Raw genomic sequence first — 23,405 nt, forward strand, 5'->3', positions numbered from 1 at the left:
AAATAATAAAAGTAAAGTATTCTCAAAGTTTCAACTCTCACTATAAAATATTTTAATTTTATAAACCTGTGATTGCAAATCACAAGGCTTTTCAAAAATTATTTACCCACTAAAATACAGTAGTAAGTAGAAAAAGTTCAATTCACACCACATGTATTCAACATATTTCTAAAAAGTAGACAAATTAATTCTACTCTACATTATTTTGAGATGGAAAAACATTTCTAGAATTTTTATCTAAGTGTGGTATCACAGATAAAACTTTCCCTACTTAAAAAAAACCATCATGGAGCTAAATATACTTTTGAAATTTAAAATATCACACAACCCAAGAGAAGTTAAGGGAAAAAAAAGTTTGCTGATTTTCTAAAATGTATGGTCATATTTTCTACTTTTATAAGTCTAAAATCTTTTAAGTGACCAAAATAGGTATTTCTTCAAAACGGCACCTTTTAAATTCTTCAATCAATATTTGACTATCCCAAAGTTACAAAATAAATTATCATCTTCTTCTGTGATATGTTTTTAGTTTCATGATATCTCAGAAACTGACTGCCCAAGTCTTCCTTATTATTTTTTCATAAAATGCAATTTGATTAAGTTTCTTTGAGTTTAGGTTTCATAAATGTTTTAATGCATTTTTAAGGAATAATCAGCATTGGAATTTTTCTGATTTCTCAGTAGAACAAAAATAGAAATGACTAATAATTTTGCAGCTACAGTTCAAGAAATTTAATATACAAGATGTATAAAGCACAGCAAATTCAGAATTATATTCACATACAGGTAGTAGATCTTTTTAAAATGACATTTCACAAGCATCAGCAGAGCTGACAGACTAATACAGTAAGACATTTCTTTGGAGCAGAACTAATGAGTCTCCTGGTACAGCTATCAAATTAAATTTATAAGACTCTCCACCGTCATTAGAAGACTAACTGTGGAAACCATAAGCTTTGGGGTTATAATAAGAATCACTTCAAAATAAATGTAGCCTTATTATAATTTAGTATAGCAGAAAGCAACACAGAATGTGACACCATTCTCTTTCATTTATGGTTATAAGGCACAAGTTCTAACACAATTAAACTGCCAAAACTCAAGTGTATCACAACATTGAGATTCTAATCAATGATTACTGCTAACGACAGAAGACTTGGTTGTTGAAGGGATATTTGTATTTGTTTTGGGTGTTTTTTAACTTTTAAAATTTTTTGGAGCCACTTCTGTTTGCAAGACATAAAACACAGCTTTATGAAAGATACAGAATTACCTTCACACAAAAGGAGGAAAACTTTTCCAGCTGTTCTGTTATTTCCCATTTAGCCATCCTCATAATTGAAAAATGTAAGGGGAAAGGGCTCCAAATATCACGTTTCTGAGCATAATTGATGCTTCATTACTGTTTGGTTGAATTCATGAATGAACAAACAATTTCAAGTTACATACCTGAAGGAGAAGGTGGTACTTCAAAACACGCTGCATAGGAACCACAAGCAAATCTCGAAGAGTAAATTTCCCATTGTTTGCTCTTTTAGAACATTCCTAATGAAATATATACATATTTTTAATTTAACTTTGTTAGTTTTGTCAAAGGAAGTCATAATACAAACATTAAAAGATGCGAAAGCCATAAGCAAAACTGCTATTATACAATAAATATTTTGCTCTTTCCCTTAATGATCACCCTTTCTTAAAAATAGGAAGTATCATCAAAGAAAAATCAAAACAAACAAACAAAACTTGCAGGAGTTCAGCTATAAATAAGAATATATACAGAGACCTATTCTACACATGAAAATTATTTTCTCTAGTGGTCCTTCAGCATCTTCTTCCACTTAGCACTTAACCTTTCACCAGTCTCTCCAAGCATGCCTATGGACCAGGAATCAAGAACAAGTCCCATTCATCAGACCCATTATGTGCCTTCCCCAACATTAGAACTTTGGTTCATTTGGCTGTCACCAACAGCTATGCGCTTTCTCTAATTTCCAGCAAAATCCACCACCCTCTTGAAGAGCTTTACTTCTAGGGTGTTAGTCTCAATGAAAATTGCTCTACCTCTCTGTGCTTTGTGGGTCTTTTCATTATTGTCATAAATATATATGTATAATATCTTTCCTAAAATATTTTTATATAGGAGTGATAAGAACAACTTCCTCAGTGAGGAAGAAATAGAGGAAAACAATAGAATGGGAAAGACTAGAGATCTCTTCGAGAAAATTAGAGATACCAAGGGAAATTTTCATGCAAAGATGGGCACAATAAAGGACAGAAATGGTAGGGACCTAACAGAAGCAGAAGATATTCAGAAGAGGTGGCAAGAATACACAGAAGAACTGTACAAAAGAGATGTTCATGACCCAGATAATCATGATGGTGTGATCACTCACCTAGAGCCAGACATCCTGGAATGTGAAGTCAAGTGGGCCTTAGGGAAGCATCACTACAAACAAAGCTAATGGAGGTGATGGAATTCCAATTGAGCTATTTCAAATCCTAAAAGATGATGCTGTGTAAGTGCTTCAATCAATATGCCAGAAAATTTGTAAACTCAGCAGTGGCCACAGGACTGGAAAAGGTCAGTTTTCATTCCAATCCCAAAGAAAGGCAAAGCAAAAGAATGCTCAAACTACCGCACAATTGCAGTCATCTCACACACTAGCAAAATAATGCTCAAAATTCTCCAAGCCAGGCTTCAACAGTATATGAATCATGATCTTCCAGATGTTCAAGCTAGATTTAGAAAAGGCAGTGGAACCATTGCCAACATCTGCTGGATCATCAAAAAAGCAAGAGAGTTCCAGAAAAACATCTACTTGCTTTATTGGCTATGACAAAGACTTTGACTGTGTGGATCACAACAAACTGTGGAAAATTCTGAAAGAGATAAGAATACCAGACCACCTAACCTGCATCCTGAGAAATCTGTATGCAGGTCAAGAAGCAACAGTTAGAACTGGACATGGAACAAACAATAGACTGGTTCCAAACCGGGAAAGGAGTATGTCAAGGCTGTACATTGTCACCCTGCTTATTTAACTTATATGCAGAGTACATCATGAGAAATGCTGAACTGGATGAAGCACTAGCTGGAACCAAGATTGCCAGAAGAAATATCAGTAACCTCATATATGCAGATGACACCACCCTTATGGCAGAAAGTGAATAACTAAAAAGCCTCTTGATGAAAGTGAAACTGGAGAGTGAAAAAGTTGGTTTAAAATTCAACATTCAGAAAACGAAGATCATGGCATCTGGTCCCATCACTTCATAGTAAATTGATGGAGACACAATGGAAATGGTGACAGACTTTTTTTTTTTTTTTTGGCTCCAACATCACTGCAGATGGTGACTACAGCCATGAAATTAAAAGATGCTTGCTTCTTGGAAGAAAAGCTATGACCAACCTAGACAGCTTATTAAAAAGCAGACATTACTTTGCCAACAGAGGTCTGTCTAGTCAAATCTATGGTTTTTCCAGCAGTCATGTATGGACGTGAGAGTTGGACTGTAAAGAAAGCTGAGCACTGAAGAATTGATGCTTTTGAACTGTGGTATTGGAGAAGACTCTTGAGAGTCCCTTGAACTGCAAGGAGATCCAACCAGTCCATCCTAAAGGAAATCAGTCCTGAATATTCATTGCAAGGACTGATGTTGGAGCTGAAACTCCAATACTTTGGCCACCTGATGCAAAGAACTGACTCATTTGAAAAGACTCTGATGCTGGGAAATATTATAGGCAGGAGGAGAAGGGGATGACAGAGGATGAGATGGTTGGATGGCATCACCGACTCAATGGACATGAGTTTGACTACCTGTGGGAGTTGGCAAAGGACAGGGAGGCCTGGCATGCTGCAGTCCATGGGTTCGCAAAGAGTCAGACAGGACTCAGTGACTAAACTGAATATATTTTTATACCTCTTAAGAATTTGTTAGTTGAAATGAATGTAATTGAATGATTGACTCCAAAAATTTGCTAAAATATAAACCCACTACTGAATTCAAAGTTTTTAAAGCCTCCAATATTATTTTTTTAATCTCACATTCTACTTTCTTAAAAGTTTACTGAAAAATAGTATTAACTGGTTCACTCTTGTGATGTTAACTACAACTTTGAGGAAAGTACTCTGAATTTGTAGTGTCAAAGCCTGAATTTAAATCAAGTTTGGCAACTCTTGAACAGGTTGATTTTCTGATTTTACTATTGCTCACATATACATGATTTCATTCCAAAAAAAAGCAAGATGCCATAAAAATATATTTATTTGTGAGCAACCTAGTAAGTTCAAAATCCTCAGACAATTACATAACCAAGACCAAGGAATTTTCCAGTTCATGGAAGGAATTTTATTCAAGAAAATACTCTTCTGTTTCCATTTTGCCCATACTTAGCTTTACCAGAACATGGAAGATATATTATCAGGACTACAGAAACAAACACCATTAGCTCCAATGACCATAATGAGTTAGTGAATGTTTGACTAGAGCTCTCAGGCAAGAACTGGGGACACATCCTGACATGTTAGCTTATGTCTTATAAATTGCTGCCGTTCACTGGATGGATAACTATTTCACTGATTTCTTGGTTCCATAGCTTGTAACAAGTTCTGGATCATGAGTCTCAAATAGGAGGTCAAACTGCTAATATTATTGTAATGAATGGGTCTCATTTTGCCAGCTGCATTTTGAGTTCCTCAGAAACTGAAGTTTTATCTTACACTTGTTATGCCATCTTCACACAGTGTTAAGAGAGAAAATGTTACACATTTAAAACTCACTTTATGTATGGAAATCAGTTTAAAATTTTTGGGGTAAAATTAATTCAACTTCTAAGTTATAGGCTTAAGAAGTCAAGAATCTAACACTGCTGGCATTAACTACAGTTGGGGGGCTGAGACCCCCTTAAGGTAAAATGCTTATTAGTATTGAAAGTAAATAAAGGGTAGAAAAGATTCTTCCACAACATCCAGTCAAGTGCTTAGCCTCAACTCTTAACCCTAATTGAAAAGAAATTGGAATAGGGACGAGTGACCTTTTAGAGCAAAGTAAAGGGACTCCATTACCCTTTACCCCATGTTACTTTGGTTCTACAGTAAGGGTGAAAAAAGGCAGAAATCATCAAGAATAACAGTAACCAAAAAACAGAAAACATGAGGGAGGCAGAAAGAAACCAACAATAAGGCAGCTTTCCCTCTCCCATGCTGGGACTTGCAGAAGACAGTTTTAGCAAAGACTATGTTTGGAAGGCTTATAGTAAGTATTTGATTAAATATTTCCAAATCAGGCCCATGGTTAGAATAGGGACATTTCAGCTGGGGAAAAGACAACCAGCATCACCTCACACTCAGCCTTCAAACTCAGTCTGAGGGTCTCTCTTTCCCTAAGATTTACAATAACTACAGAAACTATAACTCTAGAGATTGAAGGTGTGCTTATTGGGCAGGATTTTGACAGTGACTCTGAAAAGAAGGAAGAGCAACATTCAAAAATAACGTTGAGAATATAATGAAGGTTTGATTGTCCACTTGCTGACTCTTCTCTTGAACGAGAATTATGTATCTTTATTTTAAAAATACTGCCTTAATGGTAGCTTCATTAGGTAATCACTGTGTAAGGTGTAAAGTTTTAACTTGACCTTCGTATTTTAATTTGACTCAAGATGTCCTACAGTTCTAAAGTTACGGGGCTCAGTTCTCTAAAGAGGAGCAGAAGCCCTTTCAGCTAATAAGGTGGTAAGGATGTCATTCAGTGGTGACTCAAATCATCTCCAGACACAAGACCCACACCATCAAGGGATTGTAAGAGGTAAGAAAGAAGGATCTGTGATATAATATTAGTACAGTTACCTGGTAGCCTGTTGATGTACAAACTTTCTCACCAACAGCTCCCCTTTGTGGGAATTATGAGTTAGGAATTCAGACCAGATATGCTCAACAGTGAAGGGCCTCTCATTTAAAAATCCTCTGTCTATTTTTCCTTGTTTATCAGCTGACCTTGTGGTTAAACCCATCAATCAGCAGCAAGGAGGGTATGAGAGGGCCAACCAAGCTACCCACAGTCACCCAAGAGTGGATTATACATTGCTACCTGAACTTTAAGAAGATCTAAACATATGGATAATAGATTTGAAATGACAATTCATATAACACAGAAATAATCATTTTTCAAAAGTTTTTTAAAATTGCAAACCCTTCTTATGGGGGAAAAAAAATACGTACAAAAAAAGAAAAGACAACACAGTTTCCAGACTTATTTTCCATTGTAACCAGGTGCTTTGTTCATACTAATCTACTTGCCATTTCTCAACCTTTACTGATTCTTCTGGCCAAGACATACCAATTCTTACAGAATTCTCTACAAGGAATCTCATCTATCAAGACCTACCCCATTCATTAGAGACCTAATTCAAATGCCACCTCTTTAGATAAATCTTCTATAGTCTAACCACACTGAAGTAATTACTCAGTCTAACTCATGGAGCCCTGGCAAAGAGTGCTTACTACTTAATCTCATATGTGTATGTGTCTTGTCTTACTTCTTATGGGCAAAATCCATGCCCTTTTTATACACCTACCCCTAAATATCTTTTTTTTTTTTTACTTTTTTTTTTAATTTTTATTGTTTAAATTTTAAAATCTTTAATTCTTACATGCGTTCCCAAACATGAACCCCCCTCCCACCTCCCTCCCCACAACATCTCTCTGGGTCATCCCCATGCACCAGTTTTTAATAAACAATTTAAATCTATGTACAGATTATCTCACATATATCTTACTCATCCTGTACCTTTTACTTCCCTGGGTAAATTACTCATAATCTCTCTGAACCTTGGCTTCCTTATCCATAAGATAAGAAAATTAATTGTATGTATCTGACAAAGTCATGAGGGCCTAATGAGCTAATCCATGTAAAAAAGCCATAAATCTATTTTACTACTGTTATTATTACTGCCACATTATTATTTTAGAGGGCTATCTAATATTTTAAGAAATCACACTTAGAATTCATGGAAATTTACAGTTGCAATGATCATGAGAAGAAATATATTGTTTTAGTTTATATTACTCTATGACATATACAAACAAAAAATAAACAGGCACCTCTAATTTCAGTTTGACATCTTCTTTTGTCTTAGAAATATAGTCTAAACTAGAGATGGCCGACTCCACTCCACTGCAGTACTGCCCGTAAATAACCAACCTGAAAGGAAAAGAGAGAGAAAGAAAGCTGAGGACCAAGAGGCAAGATTAAAGTAGAAGAGGAAATCCATCTACTTAAGCCCACAGTTAGATATAACCAAAGCAAATCTCACTCATCCTGGACTTCTTACTTTCTAGGTTACCCTGGACAGATTACTCAGAACCTCAGTTTTCTCATTTCTTTGAACACTCACCACACTTACAGCATTCTTACCTAGAAAATCCTATGGACAGATGAGCCTGTGGGCTAAGTCCATGGGGTCACAGAGAGTCAGACACAACTTAGCAACTGAGCACACACACACTTACAGTCGTGGAATTAGGGTCACTCATATTTATGGTATTAAAAGTGACTGTTTTTAATTTCCAAATTTGAATGGAATTGATTCCATGTACATTTTTATAGCAGGCAGATTTTACAATCAAACTTAATGACTGTTAATATTGTTGGAGTGGGCTTCCCAGGTGGTGCTAGTGGTAAAGAAACCGCCTGCCAATGCAGGAGGCACAAGAGACTCAGGTTCTATCCCTGGTCTGGGAGATCTCCTGGAGGAGCAAATGGGAATCCACTCCAGTCTTCTTGTCTGGAGAATTCCATGGACAGAGGAGCCTGGAGGGCTACAGTCCATGGGGTTGCAAAGAGTCGGACACTTAGCATGCATACACACACATTGTTGGAGTACACATATACACCAAAAACAAAATTAAAATTTCTGTTCAAGTTTCTATTAGAGATCAACTTTTACACTGTTCATGCTCACTCAGGAACAGTTTTATTTTCTACTACAATTTCACTGTAATCACTAGTTACAACTCCACTCATTAATAAACTTCCTACTCCTTCCCACTTTTTAATTAAGAAAAATACATTATCTGAAAAGTGGGAATGAGAGGCCTGAGCTGTGCTGGATAGAAGATCATTCATACTGCATGGGGTCTGAGTCTACTTCAGGAAGGGTCTCTCTGGAGTGACACCAATTTTTGCAGAGAGTCTGGTTAATTTATTGTTTCTTTGAGCTCTCTAGTGGAAAAAATACTACTACATTAATATTTATCTAATGTTGACACAAAGCAGCTAATTAGCCACTTCTGGGTACTATGAACTATAGGGATTGATTTAAAAAGACAGTGCTATATTTTAAGCAAAACTCCTTGGTACTTCTAATTCATGTGAATTGTTCAGAAGATTTTTTTCAAACTCCAAAAGAGAAAGTGACTTTGCCTGTGAATCTAATACTCCAAAATAGAGAATTATAAGCTATTTGAGTAGGAAAAAGCAGTAAGTACCAACTAATGTACCCTTAACATTTACGGACAAAGAAAAGGAGGCTCAGAGATTTAGGATGACCTCCTGAAGTCTATGTACAGGACTCAAGAGTGATAGGTCTGTACAAGAACCTACACTGTCTGGTTTTCAGTGCAAAACTTGAACTCTTTTTTTTTCTTTTTTCCTGGTATATATAGAGAGAGAGCTCAACCACCACCCTGAGATTAACTGTCCCATGTTCTAATTACTTCGCAGGTAGTATCTTAATGAACCGTATTTACAGCTATTTATGAGAAATTTTAATACTAACCCTCACTGTAATTACAAACTAATAGCCATGAAGTTTAAAACCCAAAAGTTACCTTTCCTTATAGTTAATGAAAACTTGATACAAGTTCTGGTCATTTTTATTCACAATGGAATCATGAATCTCTTGCATTAGGTTCCGATGAACTTTCACAAGTTCCTTAGAAAAGAAAACAATGGCAAGAGAAATTAGGAATCAGAATCAAAAAAAAAAAAAAAACAAAACCATCACCTGGAGCCCAGCATCCCTATTGTTGCCAGACTTGCCATTCAAGGATATACTGAATGCCCTCAATATATAAACCTGCTCCCATCAGTCAAAAGAGGAAGAGGAGGAGGGGAAGAAAGGGGAGGGGAAAGAGGGAAGAGGAAGAAAAGAGAAGGGGAAGGGGAAAGGAAAGGAGGGGAGGAGAAGAGGAGAGGGGAAGGGCGGGAGAAAGGGAGAGAACAGAGAGGCCACGTACATGGGAAATAGCCACTTCAGATCTGACTCAAAATGTCAGTATCCTGTGGAAAGAGAAATTATCTCACTAGTTATTAAAGGGTAATTTATTCCTTGTATTAAAATATGTACAGTTCATTTTCATTTTATAATCACTTTAAATTTTTAAATAAAACTATCCAAATGCTTAATGTTTTATTGACAGGATAAAGTAATGATTCATGTCCTTGGGACATGAAAATGTAGATTTGTACTTGGGTCAATTAGTGGTGTCCTGGAGCTAAGCTAACAATCATCAGACTAAATTACTTGAAACCAGACAACTAATGGCATAAATAAGCACCAAATAAACTGTAGTAGGCCATTTAATAGGGCAACTCAAAACTCAAGAATTTCACATTTTTCCTGATAAGCAAGTCATTCTCAGTCAGACGGTAAAATACATACCACAGCTGGGAAACGACAAGGTTCAAGTCGAAGTATCAATTCTCCCACTACCTCTTCCCATGTACCTTGCAGCACAGATTGACTGCAGGGCATCCTTTTCCTCAGTAGGTGTAAGCACAGCACAAGTATGTTGGCCCCATCACTATTTTTTCTTCTATCACTTTTTTGAGGAGCACTGAAAGGCCATTAGAGTAAGGACTGTCAAACAGGTCCTAAGCTACGGTGACCGTATATAACTGGTTTGACACTTATCTTCCTAGAATGTGTGGCTTTTTTTTTGTTGTTAATTTATTTTTTATTGAAGTATAGTTGATTTACAATGTTGTGTTAGTATATAGCACAGTTTTAGGTATATAGCACAGTGATTCAGTTTTTTATATATATATATATATATATATATATATATTCTTTTTCAGATTCTTTTCGCTTACAGGTTATCCCAAAATATTGAATATAGTTCTCTGTGCTATACAGTAGGTCCTTGTTGCTTATCTGTTTTCTTTTTTTTATATTTATTTATTTTAGTTGGAGGCTAATTACTATACAATATTTATTGGTGTTGCCATACATTGACATGAATCTGCCATGGGTGTACATGTGTTCCCCATTCTAAACCCCCTCCCACTTCCCTCCCCATCCCCATGCATCAGCCCTGAGCACCCTGGCTCATGCATCGAACTTGGACTGGTGATCTGTTTCACATATGATAATATACATGGTTCAGTGCTATTCTCTCAGATCATTCCACCCTTGCCTTCTCCCACAGAGTCCAAAAGACTGTTCTTTATATCTGTGTCTCTTTTGCTGTCTCGCATGTAGGGTTATCGTTACCATTTTTCTAAATTCCATATATATGTGTTAGTATACTGTATTGCTGTTTTTCTTTCTGGCTTACTTCACTCTGTATAACAGGCTCCAGTTTCATCCACCCCATCAGAACTGATTCAAATGATTGTGTATGTGTACCACAGCTTTCTTATCTATTCATCTGCTGATGGACATCTAGGTTGCTTCCATGTCCTGGCTATTGTAAACAGTGCTGCGATGAACATCCATTCTGGTTTCCTCAGTGTGTATGCCCAGCAGTGGGATTGCTGGGTCATATGGCAGTTCTATTTCCAGTTTTTTAAGGAATCTCCTGTGTGGCTTGTTTTATGCTAAACATTCATTTGATATTCGTGAGCTTTTTCTTCCTTCTATGCTACAAATCAATAAGAATGCCTTCATGTGAGCCATAATCAGGGAGAAGGACAACATGCCACAGTTCATCAATTCGTGCATAGCAACACTAAATATAAAGGAATCAAAATACTAGGGTCCTCACAGGTGATGCAGGCAAGCCTGTACATCAAAGCTTATATATTGTATATAAAAGTTATATGTTAAAACCAAGGCCAATTCCAGAGGACTAAGAAGTTGAATCTTGCCTAGCAAGACCGTACACAGTATTGCACTTGGCTTGCTTCTAGGCTTCTTGTAAATATTCTTTTAGGATTGTAAGGTACCCTGAAATTTATAATGATTGTATAAATGTGAAGAGAAGTTCTTCACATCTTATCATTAAAACAGATTGTTTTATCAGAAGGAAACAGTGTATTTCAGAAATGGAAGTGTATTATGTTATAACCAGAAGCAGAAAACACCAAAAAGCAGAGAACAGGGAACTGTAGGAATGGCAGTAAGTGGAAGAGAGGGATGAAGCCAGGACGGTGTCTGTAAGATGGGGTGGAGGGGCTGGAGAACAAGAAAGCAAGGAATGGGGCAGAAGGGAACTCCCATGAGACAAAGAGACTGTAACACCAGGGATTAACTGGGGCTACCTTGTCATGACAAACAATTAAGTACATGATTCTTACCCATTCGTGTTCAGCATACATTTTGATTGATTTTTGGTTGACAATATGACATGGCAGTTATTTCCAGAAAATAAGACTATAAGAACTCAGGAGGCAGAAAATTGGGTTAAATTTCTTAGAGAATATAATGTTCAAATAGAGAATCACTAAGTAAATAAAGATTTTATAGAAGTGTAGCTCCATTTTTACTAGCGATTTTTACTTACAGGAATGTTCATGAATACTGAATCAAATTCTGCTGCTGTCAGAAATCTTTTCAATGGTGACATGAAATACTACCAGGAGAGAAGTGAGGGGTAATAATTAATTACAACTTATCCTAATCCATATGACAGTTTTTCATCAAGGAGCAATAAATATTTATTGAAAATTAATCAGTTTTATGAATACCAAGAAAAAAAGCAGAAACTATTTTCTCTGTCATAAAGATTCAATACTTGAATAGAGATATAAGACATAAATACAGGTTAATATATTTAAAACATGAAATAAAAGCTTTGGCCTATAAATGCTTCTAAAATTAAGAAAAGAAAAATAAAAGAAGAGAGAACATCATTGGCTGAATTAGCAAACAATGGCAACACTTTGGAGATATATTTGAGTAATATAAAATATCCCTCACCTGCTTTGTGGAGATTCTAGATCTCTGAGATAAATAATCTGCTTATGCAATTTGGGGATCACTCCCTTTCATTCCTTGAGAATTCTAGTTCCTGGCCTATCATCTCTCTGGTCCATTACTACCCCATCTTTCTTTTTGACCTTTTCAGTAACTATATAGATGATCCTTCCAATAGCCTGGCTTCTTGGTTCCTTGAACTCCAACAATCTGTGCCCCATTCTAGCTGAGCTCCTCTTGTGGTCATAGCCCAAGACCCTGTCATTACCAACCACTGCATATGCTCCAGGGAATTCATTTGAAGCAAGCAACTCTCTGACTTCTACCCTCCTACAATTACAGCTCTTCTTCCAAAGACTTCTCCAACCCACTGCGTCTGCCCATCCCCTGATCATCCCACAGTCCCTCATATCCTCACTTCCCTTACCCAGTGTACATTCCATGAGCCATCATCAGAATCACTGCCCTGCAAATACCCTTACTCTCTCTTTTTTTCTGGAAAAATGAAAACCCAGTTAAATCTAGCTTTCCACATATTTTGTGCCTGTACCTAAGAAGTTAAACAGAAGCTATATTGATAGCTAGTTCAAAAAATAATCACAGAACTCAACTGAACCTTCACACTATATAATCCCAGTACATTTACCCTCTCATTGTCTTAAACAACTCTTTCACACCTTCATCTATTTTTTTTTTTTAACTTGCGAAACTGTCTGCTGGTTCTCATTCTCCGAGCCTCCAAATGTGGAAGTCACCAGAAGTGATCTTAAATCTCTTCTCTATCAGCATTTATTCCCTTGGCGGTTTCCTCTAGTGGCAAAGCCTTAAACACCATTGCATAATGATAATGGCCCAATTTATACGTCAGTTCAACTTTTCCACCAAATGTCAGACACATATATCTAACTTCTTCCTCAACACATCTCATTGGAAGCTAATAGGTATTGCAAATTTAGCAGGTCCCAGCAGACTCATGATCATACACCTATCCTTTCCCATCTCAGTCACCATCGTAATCATGCTAAAAACGTAGTGTACTTGATTGCTCTTTTCCATACATCCTTTACCCAATTCATCATCAAATCCACTGGACTCTACTTTCAAAGTTTATTCAGAATTTGACCACTCTCTACCACCTTTACCAATACTATCACTTTCTGTCAACTTTATTACTGCAATATTCTTCTAACATTTCCCCCAATTTCCACCCTTGTCTGACAAGAGCCAGAAGGAGCTGTTCAAAACTTGCATTAGATCCCATGACTTTTGCTACTCAAAACACTTCAGCTTTTAGCCAGGTGTCCCCATATACCCCCTGTGCCTCGGGCGCTCACCAGGTTTCCAATCTCACTGCTCCCCTGCCCTCAGTCTGCTTCAGCCTCCTGGCCTGCTGCTGTTCCTTGAAGTACACTAAACACTGTCCCATGTGAGGGCCCTTCTCCCAGGGATTGTCCACTCTGGGATATTCACATGGCTCACTCCTCAATTCAGTCAGCTCTCTGCTTAAATGCAACCTGACCATACAGGCTTTCCATTACCACTCTACATAAGATAACACCAGCTTCCCCCGTCACTCACTATCCCCTTCCTCTGCCTTATTTTTCTTCAGAGGACTTATCACCACCTGACATACTTAGTTGCTTAAATTATAAACCCTCCCACGAGAATCAGGAGACCTATAGAGTTTTGTTGTGTTGATGGCTATACCTTCAGTCCCTAAATTAGGGCCATTCAGACACTAAGAAATCAATAAATCGTTGTGGGATTGTGGAATGAATAATTCTGCTTTGAGATCTTTAAATCCAAAATTATACTGAATATCAGAATATACAGACACTGCAGAAACATTGAGCCTAATGCATTAACTATACAAGGCAGTACAGCAAGTCCCTGACATACAAATGAGTTCCATTCTGAAAGCGCATGAGTAAATTCAATTTAAGTTCAACAGTTAGCCCAGGTACCCACCTAACACAATCAACTACATAGTACTTTACTGTAATAGGTTTATAATACCTTTCACACAAATAATATACACATTAAAAAAAAACAACCTATTTTTAATCTTATAGTACAGTACCTCAAAAAGTACAGTCCAGCAGCTGGCATATAGGGACTGTCACATACACTCACATCTTTGAAAGTTCACAACATGAAAGTTCACATGTAGGTAACTTACTGTGCTTGAAAATCGAGAATTCCTAATGACTTACTTTTTCTATTGACTCCAGTGTTTCTGTATATTTTTCTTCTGTCTGCTTAATTTCTGCTAGGCAGCAACTTCGTATATCATTTTCTGGACATTTCTACAATTAGAATTTTCAAATTAAAATTATTTAATCAGATTCATATATTAATCTCTTCAGTAGAAGATAGAAATAAAAATTATTTAATTTTAAGCATTCCATTCTAACATAATGATTTCTTTTTTTGTTTGATTTTGTTCTTTTGTTTTGTTTTGGCCATGCTGCACAGCTTGTGGGACCTTAATTCGCTGACCATGGATGGAACCTGTGCACCCTGCAGGGGAAGCATGGAGTTCTAACCACTGGACCACCAGGGAATTCCCAGGCCTTCCATTCTAATAACACAAATAACTTAAAGATACATTGAATGGCATTTGTGAAGGATCTTTGCTTTTAAAGGGCTTCCCTGGTGGCTCAAATGGTAAAGAACCTGCCTGCAATGCAGAAGACCCAGCTTCAATCTCTGAGTCAGGAAGATCCCCTGAAGGAAGGGCATGGCAACCCACTCTGGTATTCTTGCCTGGAAAATTATATGGACAGAGGAACCTGATGGGCTGCGTGGTGTCACAAAAAGTTGGACACGACTGAATGACTAACACACTTTGCTTTTTAAAAAAAAAAATTTGAACAATGTAAATGCAAAAGTTTGAGTAATTAAAAATATACTTTGAGTATACTCTCTTTAAACCAAACCATCTATTTTACTATAAATGTAACTCAATCTGGAAACATTATGAGTGGTCTAATACCATTTTCTTAATGTATGGCATACTTTACAAGTGCTATAGAAATAACTGCAAAAAATCACAAAAGAATATTTGGTAAGTAAAAAAATCTTAAAATATTTTTTCAAGAGTTAACATCTTGATGTTTGGTTTTTACCAAGTGTTTAAGACTAGAGGCAGAAGAACATGGTAGGAAGATCAAAGGTTTGGGGATCAGATAGAATTGGGTTCAAGGACCAGTTTTACTGTCATTTAGCTTGTCATTGTGAAGAAGTTACCTAATTTCTCTGTCTCGACTTTCTCATCTATAACACAAAATCACAGTAGCCAGCCCAAGGATCTGTAGATGAGATAACCCATGTGGAGTGCCTAACACCCTGAGGAGCGCACTAGAAGTACCCGATGCATTTTGTCATCATCACCGCTCACCCTGGGCCACACGGACAGCCCAGCACTGTCAGCTCAGTGAAGACAGTCCTTGGGAAAGGCAGTGAAGAATCTGCTGGTGCCCAAAGCAGCTGACAATTTAAGGGGGCACAGACAATACTTTGTCACCTAAAACACTTAAAATGCTGCCACAGGTGTCCAGTCAGCTGGCACAGCAGGTTAAAGCACACATTGATGACATTTACCAAACACAGGCCAGCCAATCTGTTTTCATCCCACAGAAGCTGCTGCTCCCTACCTGGGCATCAGACAACTTGTCAGCCTTTTATTAAATGCAAGAGGTCAAAGAGAGCTCAGCGAATTCATCAAAGTACTGAAGAAACCTAAACTACACCCAGCTCATGAAGAAAGGCTTTTGTGTAAAAAAAAGACTATGTTAATAAAAGTTTAAGCAACAGACTTTTTTTCTTTTCTATTTCAAACTACAGATGAGAAAATAATTCAAAGTAATTCTGAATGTTTTACATATTTTCATGCAGATAGTTTTGTGGGCTCATATTGACTATGGTAATATCTGAAATTAAGTTTATAAAATAGCGAAAAAATGCTAGGAGACATATAATGAAACAAAAGCAAGAAAAATACCTTATATCAACTCCTAACAAATAGGAAGAAATATTCTTTAACATATATTTTATGCCGCATCAATCTTAAAGTAGATTTATCTGCTTTGTAAGAGATTTCCTTTCATAACAGTATAATCTTATGATTCCCTGAAATTATGCTCTATTGCCACTCTGCTTTATCTAGCTGGGTGGCATGCCCTTCACGTCTCAGACTTGATTTTTCTACTAGTAAAATGAAAGGATTAGACCAGAGATTCCCTATGGATGTTCTGAACTGCACAATGTCTCATTTTGTACACTTCGGTTGTGTTCAACACTTCGCAACTCTACGGACTATAGCCCACCAGGCTCCTCCGTCCATGGGATTCTCCAGGCAACAATGCTGGAGTGGGTTGTCAAGCCCTCCTCCAGGGCATCTTACGGACCCAGGGATTGAACTCATATCTCCTGTGTCTACTTGCTTGGGCAGATAGGTTCTTTACCACTAGCATTACCTGGGAAGCCCAACATCATGTCAGTATGACATGGTTATACAGTTATACATGAAAAGGGATGGCTCTGATGGTAAAGCATCTGCCGTAATATGGGAGACCTGGGTTCAATCCCTAGGTCAGGAAGATCCCCTGGAGAAGGGAATGGCTACTCACTCCAGTACCCCTGCCTGGAGAATTCCACGGATAGAGGAGCCTGACAGGCTACAGTCCATGGGGGTCACAAAGAGTCTGACACGACTGAGTGACTAACACTTTTTAAAACATAAAAAAGAAAACACAAAAATGATTCCAGCAGAAGTTACCTAAATAATTTTAACTATTATATTAATTACAATCATTGCATTACAATTGCAATTAAGATACTTATTACATGAATATTATTTTATTTTATTAATTATAATTATCATATAGTCAACCATTCAAATAATCACTTTCCTAATAAAATGATTCAGACTAATAAGTCATGGTTATATAGCTAAAAGCAAGATTAAAAAAAAAGAAAACAAAAGGCGACTCCAGCAGAAGTTTAATTATAACTACTGTATTTATTACAATTTTAATTATAGCATAAATATTGTATTCATTATAATTATTATATTAATTAGTCCTTCAAGTAATCACTTTCCTTATTAAATACTCAGAGTAACTTAAAAAGTCCTAGCGAAGCCAAAGTCCTACCGACTGCGGAGCTTCCTCTGCCTTCATCAGGTCCTCATATACCTCGCCACCGTCATCCTCCCCATACACACAGTCGTACAGACCCTCTTCATCTTCCACGTGGGCTTCACTGAAACAAAGGGCACAACACAAATGTCATTTTCTATCATGCGGTAAATATAATAGTGAGAAACAGCTTACTGGATTTTAGTAGAAAACCCGGATCAACTGGAACGAGTGAAAGGCTCACATTCCAGTTCTGTCCCTCCTGATAAGAACAACGACAAACCACAGGCTCCGACAGTGATGGTAATGACCTAACACTCACTGGGCCTTTACTACATCACTCTGCATGGATTATCCTCATTTGCCCAGCAGGCCCAGCATTTACTGTGTTTAACAGGTAGGCATGTTGGTCTACCTGTTAACAGGTGGTCAGTCATAGTGGCAAGGATTTTGAGAGAACAAAAGATTCTTTGACTTGCCCAGAATGACACAGCTCATCAAAGGGCAAAGCTAGGATTTAAAATTCAGGCTATCTTACGCTCTGAGTGATTTAACTGCTCTATTATTGTTATTGTTGTTCAGTTGCTAAGTCGTCTCCAACTCTCTGTGGATCCATGGACTGCAGCACACTGGGTTCCTCTGTCCTCCACGACCTCCCAGAATTTGCTCTTCGTGTCCATTGAGTGGGTGATGCTATCTCACTATCCTCCTCTCTTCCTACTCTATTTTACTGCCTCCCACTGTTCATATGTCAAGGCCTCATGGGAATTCCCTGGTTGTCCAGTGGTTAGGACCAGGCATTTTCACCACCCTGGCCCCAGGTTCATTTCCTGGCTGGGAAATTAAGATCTCACATGCCTTGGCCAAAACTAAAGTCTCAGTTTCATCATCTGTATTAAAGGATATACTATGGAGAAGACAGAGGAGTTGGGAAGGAGTGGCTATGTTATAAATAATCTTTTTAAAGCATTAATTTCTGTTGATTATACTCATCCATATCTAGTGCAATCGTTTTCAAACCATGTTCCTTCAAGGCCACTCAAAGGATACCCATAGGTTCCCTTTGAGTCAGATTCCTTTTTTATCTGTTTTATTTGTATTTTGCTTAAAGAAAAGGTCCCAAGGCCACAAGACATTTTTAAAAGACTTTTAAATTTTTCTGCTAGTCTACCAGCAGTGGAAATAATCTCTATTTTTAAAGCTTCCATGAATGCTTCCACAGTGACTGATTGATGTATCATCCCTAAACTCTTCATGTGAGACAGTAAACCTGTTCAGTCAAAGTAAAAACAGTCGCTTCCACCTATCACCCATTCTATCATTACTCCTCCAATTTTCCTTTCTGTTCAAGAGTTCCATAAATAGCTTCTACTAACAAATAATGCCAAAGAACTGAGATTAATAAATTAAAGTGTGTGAGAAAGAAGCATTAACCTCTCTCGGAAAAGAAATTCCATTCCTCCAATACTGCCAGCCCTTAGCATTCCTCTTGGGCCTGTGCAGATAGAACATTATAAATTGATATGTACAAAAATAAAAACATTGTAAGTATAAATGTCACTCTGCAACTTGGAGCATTTTTCAAAGTAGGGGGCAATCACAAGGTTGTCTATGTTTGTCAGGAAGAGTTATTTGGAGGCATTTGACAGAAAGGAACTGTCAAATACCCAGAAGAAAGAAAGGTGCCTTAAGGGAGAGGAATCTAGTGGTAAGAGAAGTTACAGAGAACTCTGCTCTGAGAAAACTCATTCCCAGATGACTTGTCCTCCTGTCTACCCACCTACCTGATTTTCACTAAGAACATACTGATTGCCAGATCCAGAAGATCCAGAAGAATGCCTAGATCCGCTCTCCCATAGTCTAATGTGGAAAACAGCACAGAAACACAGAATTCTATGATGCAGAGGAAAGAGTAAGCAATACTCTGACTAAGGAAGTCGGGGAAGGCTTCACAGAAGATATTACATCCGAACTGCATCGGCAGTGTATTTATTTAGTCAACGTGTATTTGCGGAATAAATACCATGTTCCAGGAGATACAGCTGCAGATGAGGCAGACACAGTTGCTGCCCTCAGGGATGACACACTGAATGAGAAGATGGGATGAGTATTCAGACAAAGGACGCCAAGCTGTGTGAAGGCAGGCAGGTGTGCAGAGCCTGGCAATGTGAAGGGTGGAGTCCCGTCCAGGTGAGTGAGGGGAGATCCAGAGAAGGGCTGAATCAATTTGAGAAGAGCCTTGTCCTTTGTGAGCTGAACCTTACCTGGGCAACTAGGGACCATAGTGGGGTTATAGAGGGGTCGTGTGGAGAGTGAAGAAGTCAGACAGAGCGATGGGGTGGGAGGTAATGAGCACCATAACTAGGGTAAAGGCAGGTAAGGAAAGAGACTGTGTGATGTACAACCAAGCAGACTTGGGGACCAATCTGGATTAGGGAGAGGGAGGAAGGGGTGAAGGATGCTTCTTAGCTTTCTACTCTGGAAAACTAGGCAGATGGTGAGTCATATTGGCAGTTCCAGAATTTCCATACTGAGGGGCTTAGGCGGGCAGCCTCCTCTGAGAACAGTGGTTTGAAGGCACTCTGAGGGCAGTTCAACTGGTTTGAGCACTTTCCATAACCCATCAAAGGATAAGAAGGTTTGATGAGGTCATGAAGGAACTGAGATTTAAAAACAAGATAAAGCAACAGGTTCTATATCAAAGGGGATCCTGTTCAGAAGGAAGACAGGCTGTGAAATCCATTTCCTGCCTCAGACCCCCCAACTCACCCCCCACCAAACAACAACAACAACACAAACAGCAAACAAACAAAAAATGACATCATCTTGCCTAATTCTTGCTATTGACTATTTCCCATGAGAGCGGAGGCATATATGTATAAACCCACACAGATTTTTCTCTAAGAAATGCAGGAGGGACACACGCACCCACACACGTCACGACTGGGCTGGAACAGCTTGGGTTTTGTTATTCAATCCCATAGTAAAGCTGTTTCTTGATAACAGTTTGGTCAATAATTTCTGATTTGCATAAAATGAAGAGGGGCGATGAAGGAAGGAGCTGTGATTTTTCAAATGGCCAATAGATCAACCACCATCTATATTAGCTTTCCTGTGTCCAGGCCATCTGTATATGGTTACACCTGACACTCCGGTCATGAAGGCTGGAGGAGCAAGGACAGGGTACAGTTTAGCCATCTCACATGCTCCCCATGCCATCCTGTGTCAGCTTCTCTCCACATCAGGAGAGAGCGTTTCCCCCTGCAGTGCAGAGCAGAGCAGACCACTGTTTGTTCCGGGGGCCTCCCTTCAGGAGATTCACCCCCAGTGGTGACAGTGAAGTATGTGAAGCCACAGAGCTCATCACAAAGCCAAGACTGAAGATCAAGACCTTACGGCAAACTCAAATGCAAGCAGCTGCAGGAAACACATGACATTCAGACCTCCAGCTCCAGGTGGAGAGGGGAAGCTGACTGCATCTCCCAGGGCAGCCAGGTTGGGGACCTAGGTTTTCTCTAAACTTGCATCCTTACAGACTAATTCTGACATCAACAGAACAAGATGAGCAAGATTATAGGAATGAGTAAGTATAAGTGACAAATGCTGGAGGTTAAAAAATGTCATCATAGCACTGGAAATAATAATATTCTTTTTAAGACTACAAAGAATTTAATTATATTACCAGTAATTTTATAGTCACTTGATGAAGACTATAGCCAATTCAATGAGACACTCAGTAATGACTTTGCTGAAGATTAGTAAATTCTAGGAGATTTTAAATAGAATTAAGAAATCCTCCTTCTTCTTCCTTTTTTTTTTTTTTTTTGGCTGCTCCAGGTCTAAGTTGCAGCATAACATGAGGGATCTAGTTTCCTGACCAGGGATCAAACCCAGACCCCCTGAAATGGTAGCAGAGAATCTTAACCACTGCACTGCCAGGGAAGGCCCAATAAGAAACCATTCTTGATGGACATTTGAAATACTAGACTTTGTGGCCCATCCACATGCAGCCTACTCCAGGAGAGCTGCTGGCCGGCCCTATGGCTCCTATCACGGAGCTCTCCAGCTGAAAGTTCTTGGAGGAGCAATGCAGGGTGCTTGTGGGAGTCAATGCAGTGAGCCAGAATAAGAATTGCACGGGTTCAAACCCAAAGACTACTATTTACTAGCAATATGATCTTTAGCAAGTTACTTAGCTTTTCAAGACTCATTTTTTCTCATTTGTAAACTGTGGTGATACTAGTAACAACTTCATAAGGTGGTGTTACATGAGAGAGAGTGTGGAAACACGGTTAGCACAGGCTTCTAGGAACTGATAGATGTTTCCTAATGGACAGCTCAAGCCTGAAATATCACGCCTGGAAGAGGTAGATGCTCAGTGCAGCTTTGGCCTATTTATTCAGAAAACTGATGTTTACTGAGAGCCTACTAGATACCAGACACTGTTTGAAGTGCTAGGAAAATAGCCAAGAACAAGGTAAAGCCCCTGATCTTGTGAAGTCGGTGCTCTGATGAGGAGATACACAGTCCGTGAAGCAAACCGAGACTACCTCAGGCAGAGGCGAGAACCATAAAAACACAGGGCAAGGGAAGTGGGGTGACAATTTTGGGTAGGGTAGTCAGGAAGGCTTTGCTGGGAGGGCCATCTGAGTGAAAACTTGAATGGTGAGGGGTCAGCCACAAGGGCAGAAGGCACAGCAAGTGTAAAAGTCCTAGAGTAAGAACAAGCTCCTCGAGCTGGAGTTATCAGGATGGATAAGTGGATGAATTTCCATAGGACCTGAATCTCTCCTGGAGCAGAATCTATGTCTTATTACAATTCTCTGCAAACATACCTGATCTTTGGCATCAGTTCCCTGAGGGGTGAGGATCACATTTTATATTTATTTGTAATCTGCGCAAGTCACTCAATCAGCAGGAGGTAATCAGCTGCAAAGACCTTTACCCTCTCCTGACTATTTAATAATATGGCCCAAAAGGATTCTCTGTTCAGAATCAACACCGTCTGATGAAACATCCCTGAATAACCCCCTCGCACACTAATCTCATCTGCCCTTGAACTTGCAGAGCAAGCATTATCTGTCCTACAAGTCTGATGGTAGATGCTACTTCTCTCTCTGATTGTTTCTTATTTTCCTGATTCCAGGTCCGTCTACTACCTCTACAATGCCTTTGAGAAACTTCCAAATGTTAACTTCATCACTGTCTGTTTCTTTACTCTCCATAGAGACTCACACAATGCAAGATACACAACAGGAATTAAAAGCCACTTGAAGTACATTTTCTTGTGAACATTTCCATCAGGAGTTTGAGGTTAATTCTTACATGTCTTAATCATTAAGCCACGGTTCCCCTTTAGATAGCTACTTGAACACATACTGTTACCATTCACAAAGGATGCAAAAATTGGCACTGGTGTTAATTTTGTGGAAATTTTGCTGGAAACGCTCAACATACTCTATTAAATCAGGCAGGCCTTTGTAGATGTCATCATCATTAATGCTTTCTTCTGTCGGGAAGGGCCTAGGAGAGAGGGAAGAAAAATGAGTGAATGAGCAACAAGGAGGCTGGACATTTACCACTCACTAAACACTCAAGTCCAACTGCAGCCAAAGTGGTCAGGTCAGTCACCATGTTTCACATGACATCGGGGGTTTCTCCCCAAGTGTGGGACCCTGTGGCTGTGTCAGGGTCCCCCAGGAAGGCTGTGGCACCTGCTACCCCAAAACCCCTGCAGCAATCACTGCTGGTCACTACAGTCATGAGAGTGATTGCAGATGTGCTAAGGTGCTCACCATTTCCCACCAGCCACACGCTTGCAGGCTCGCCTCACTGCCCGCTGCAGCTTCCCAGTTCAGAGTGGGCCCTTATCTTCCACACTGTCTCTTTGCACTTGGAGAATCTGATCTGACAAATAATTTGGTAACAATCCTCCAAGCATGACTCAGTTTACTAGTATCAATAAAAAAATCAGAAGTAAAAAATGTCATGTCCTCTATATATGATCACTGACTCTGATATACTTTTCTACTCAGACCATAAACTATATAAGTCATATTTTTGTAATTTCATCTATTGGACAAATGAGTCAAACAGGCCTCAGGGAGAGTACGGTGTTTTCTTTG

At 38.7% G+C, this 23,405-nt stretch overlaps 1 protein-coding gene across 13 annotated transcripts in view; it reads right to left on the minus strand.

Moving 5' to 3' along the window:
• The window catches only part of VAV3 (vav guanine nucleotide exchange factor 3), a 450,959-nt gene that overhangs the window by 237,818 nt on the left and 189,736 nt on the right, over window positions 1–23,405 (minus strand). For all 13 annotated transcript variants that reach the window (XM_060412226.1, XM_042251679.2, XM_042251676.2 and 10 more), the window contains 7 exons: window positions 22,738–22,803; window positions 17,296–17,404; window positions 14,353–14,445; window positions 11,727–11,795; window positions 8,832–8,935; window positions 7,104–7,203; window positions 1,450–1,545 (listed from right to left, as the gene is read on the minus strand). In XM_060412226.1, coding sequence (XP_060268209.1) covers window positions 1,450–1,545; window positions 7,104–7,203; window positions 8,832–8,935; window positions 11,727–11,795; window positions 14,353–14,445; window positions 17,296–17,404; window positions 22,738–22,803 — 637 coding nt within the window. The remainder of the gene's footprint in view (window positions 1–1,449; window positions 1,546–7,103; window positions 7,204–8,831; window positions 8,936–11,726; window positions 11,796–14,352; window positions 14,446–17,295; window positions 17,405–22,737; window positions 22,804–23,405) is intronic.

Source organism: Ovis aries, chromosome 1 (assembly GCF_016772045.2).
Source record: "Ovis aries strain OAR_USU_Benz2616 breed Rambouillet chromosome 1, ARS-UI_Ramb_v3.0, whole genome shotgun sequence".
In the NCBI taxonomy this organism is placed as follows: domain Eukaryota; kingdom Metazoa; phylum Chordata; class Mammalia; order Artiodactyla; family Bovidae; genus Ovis; species Ovis aries.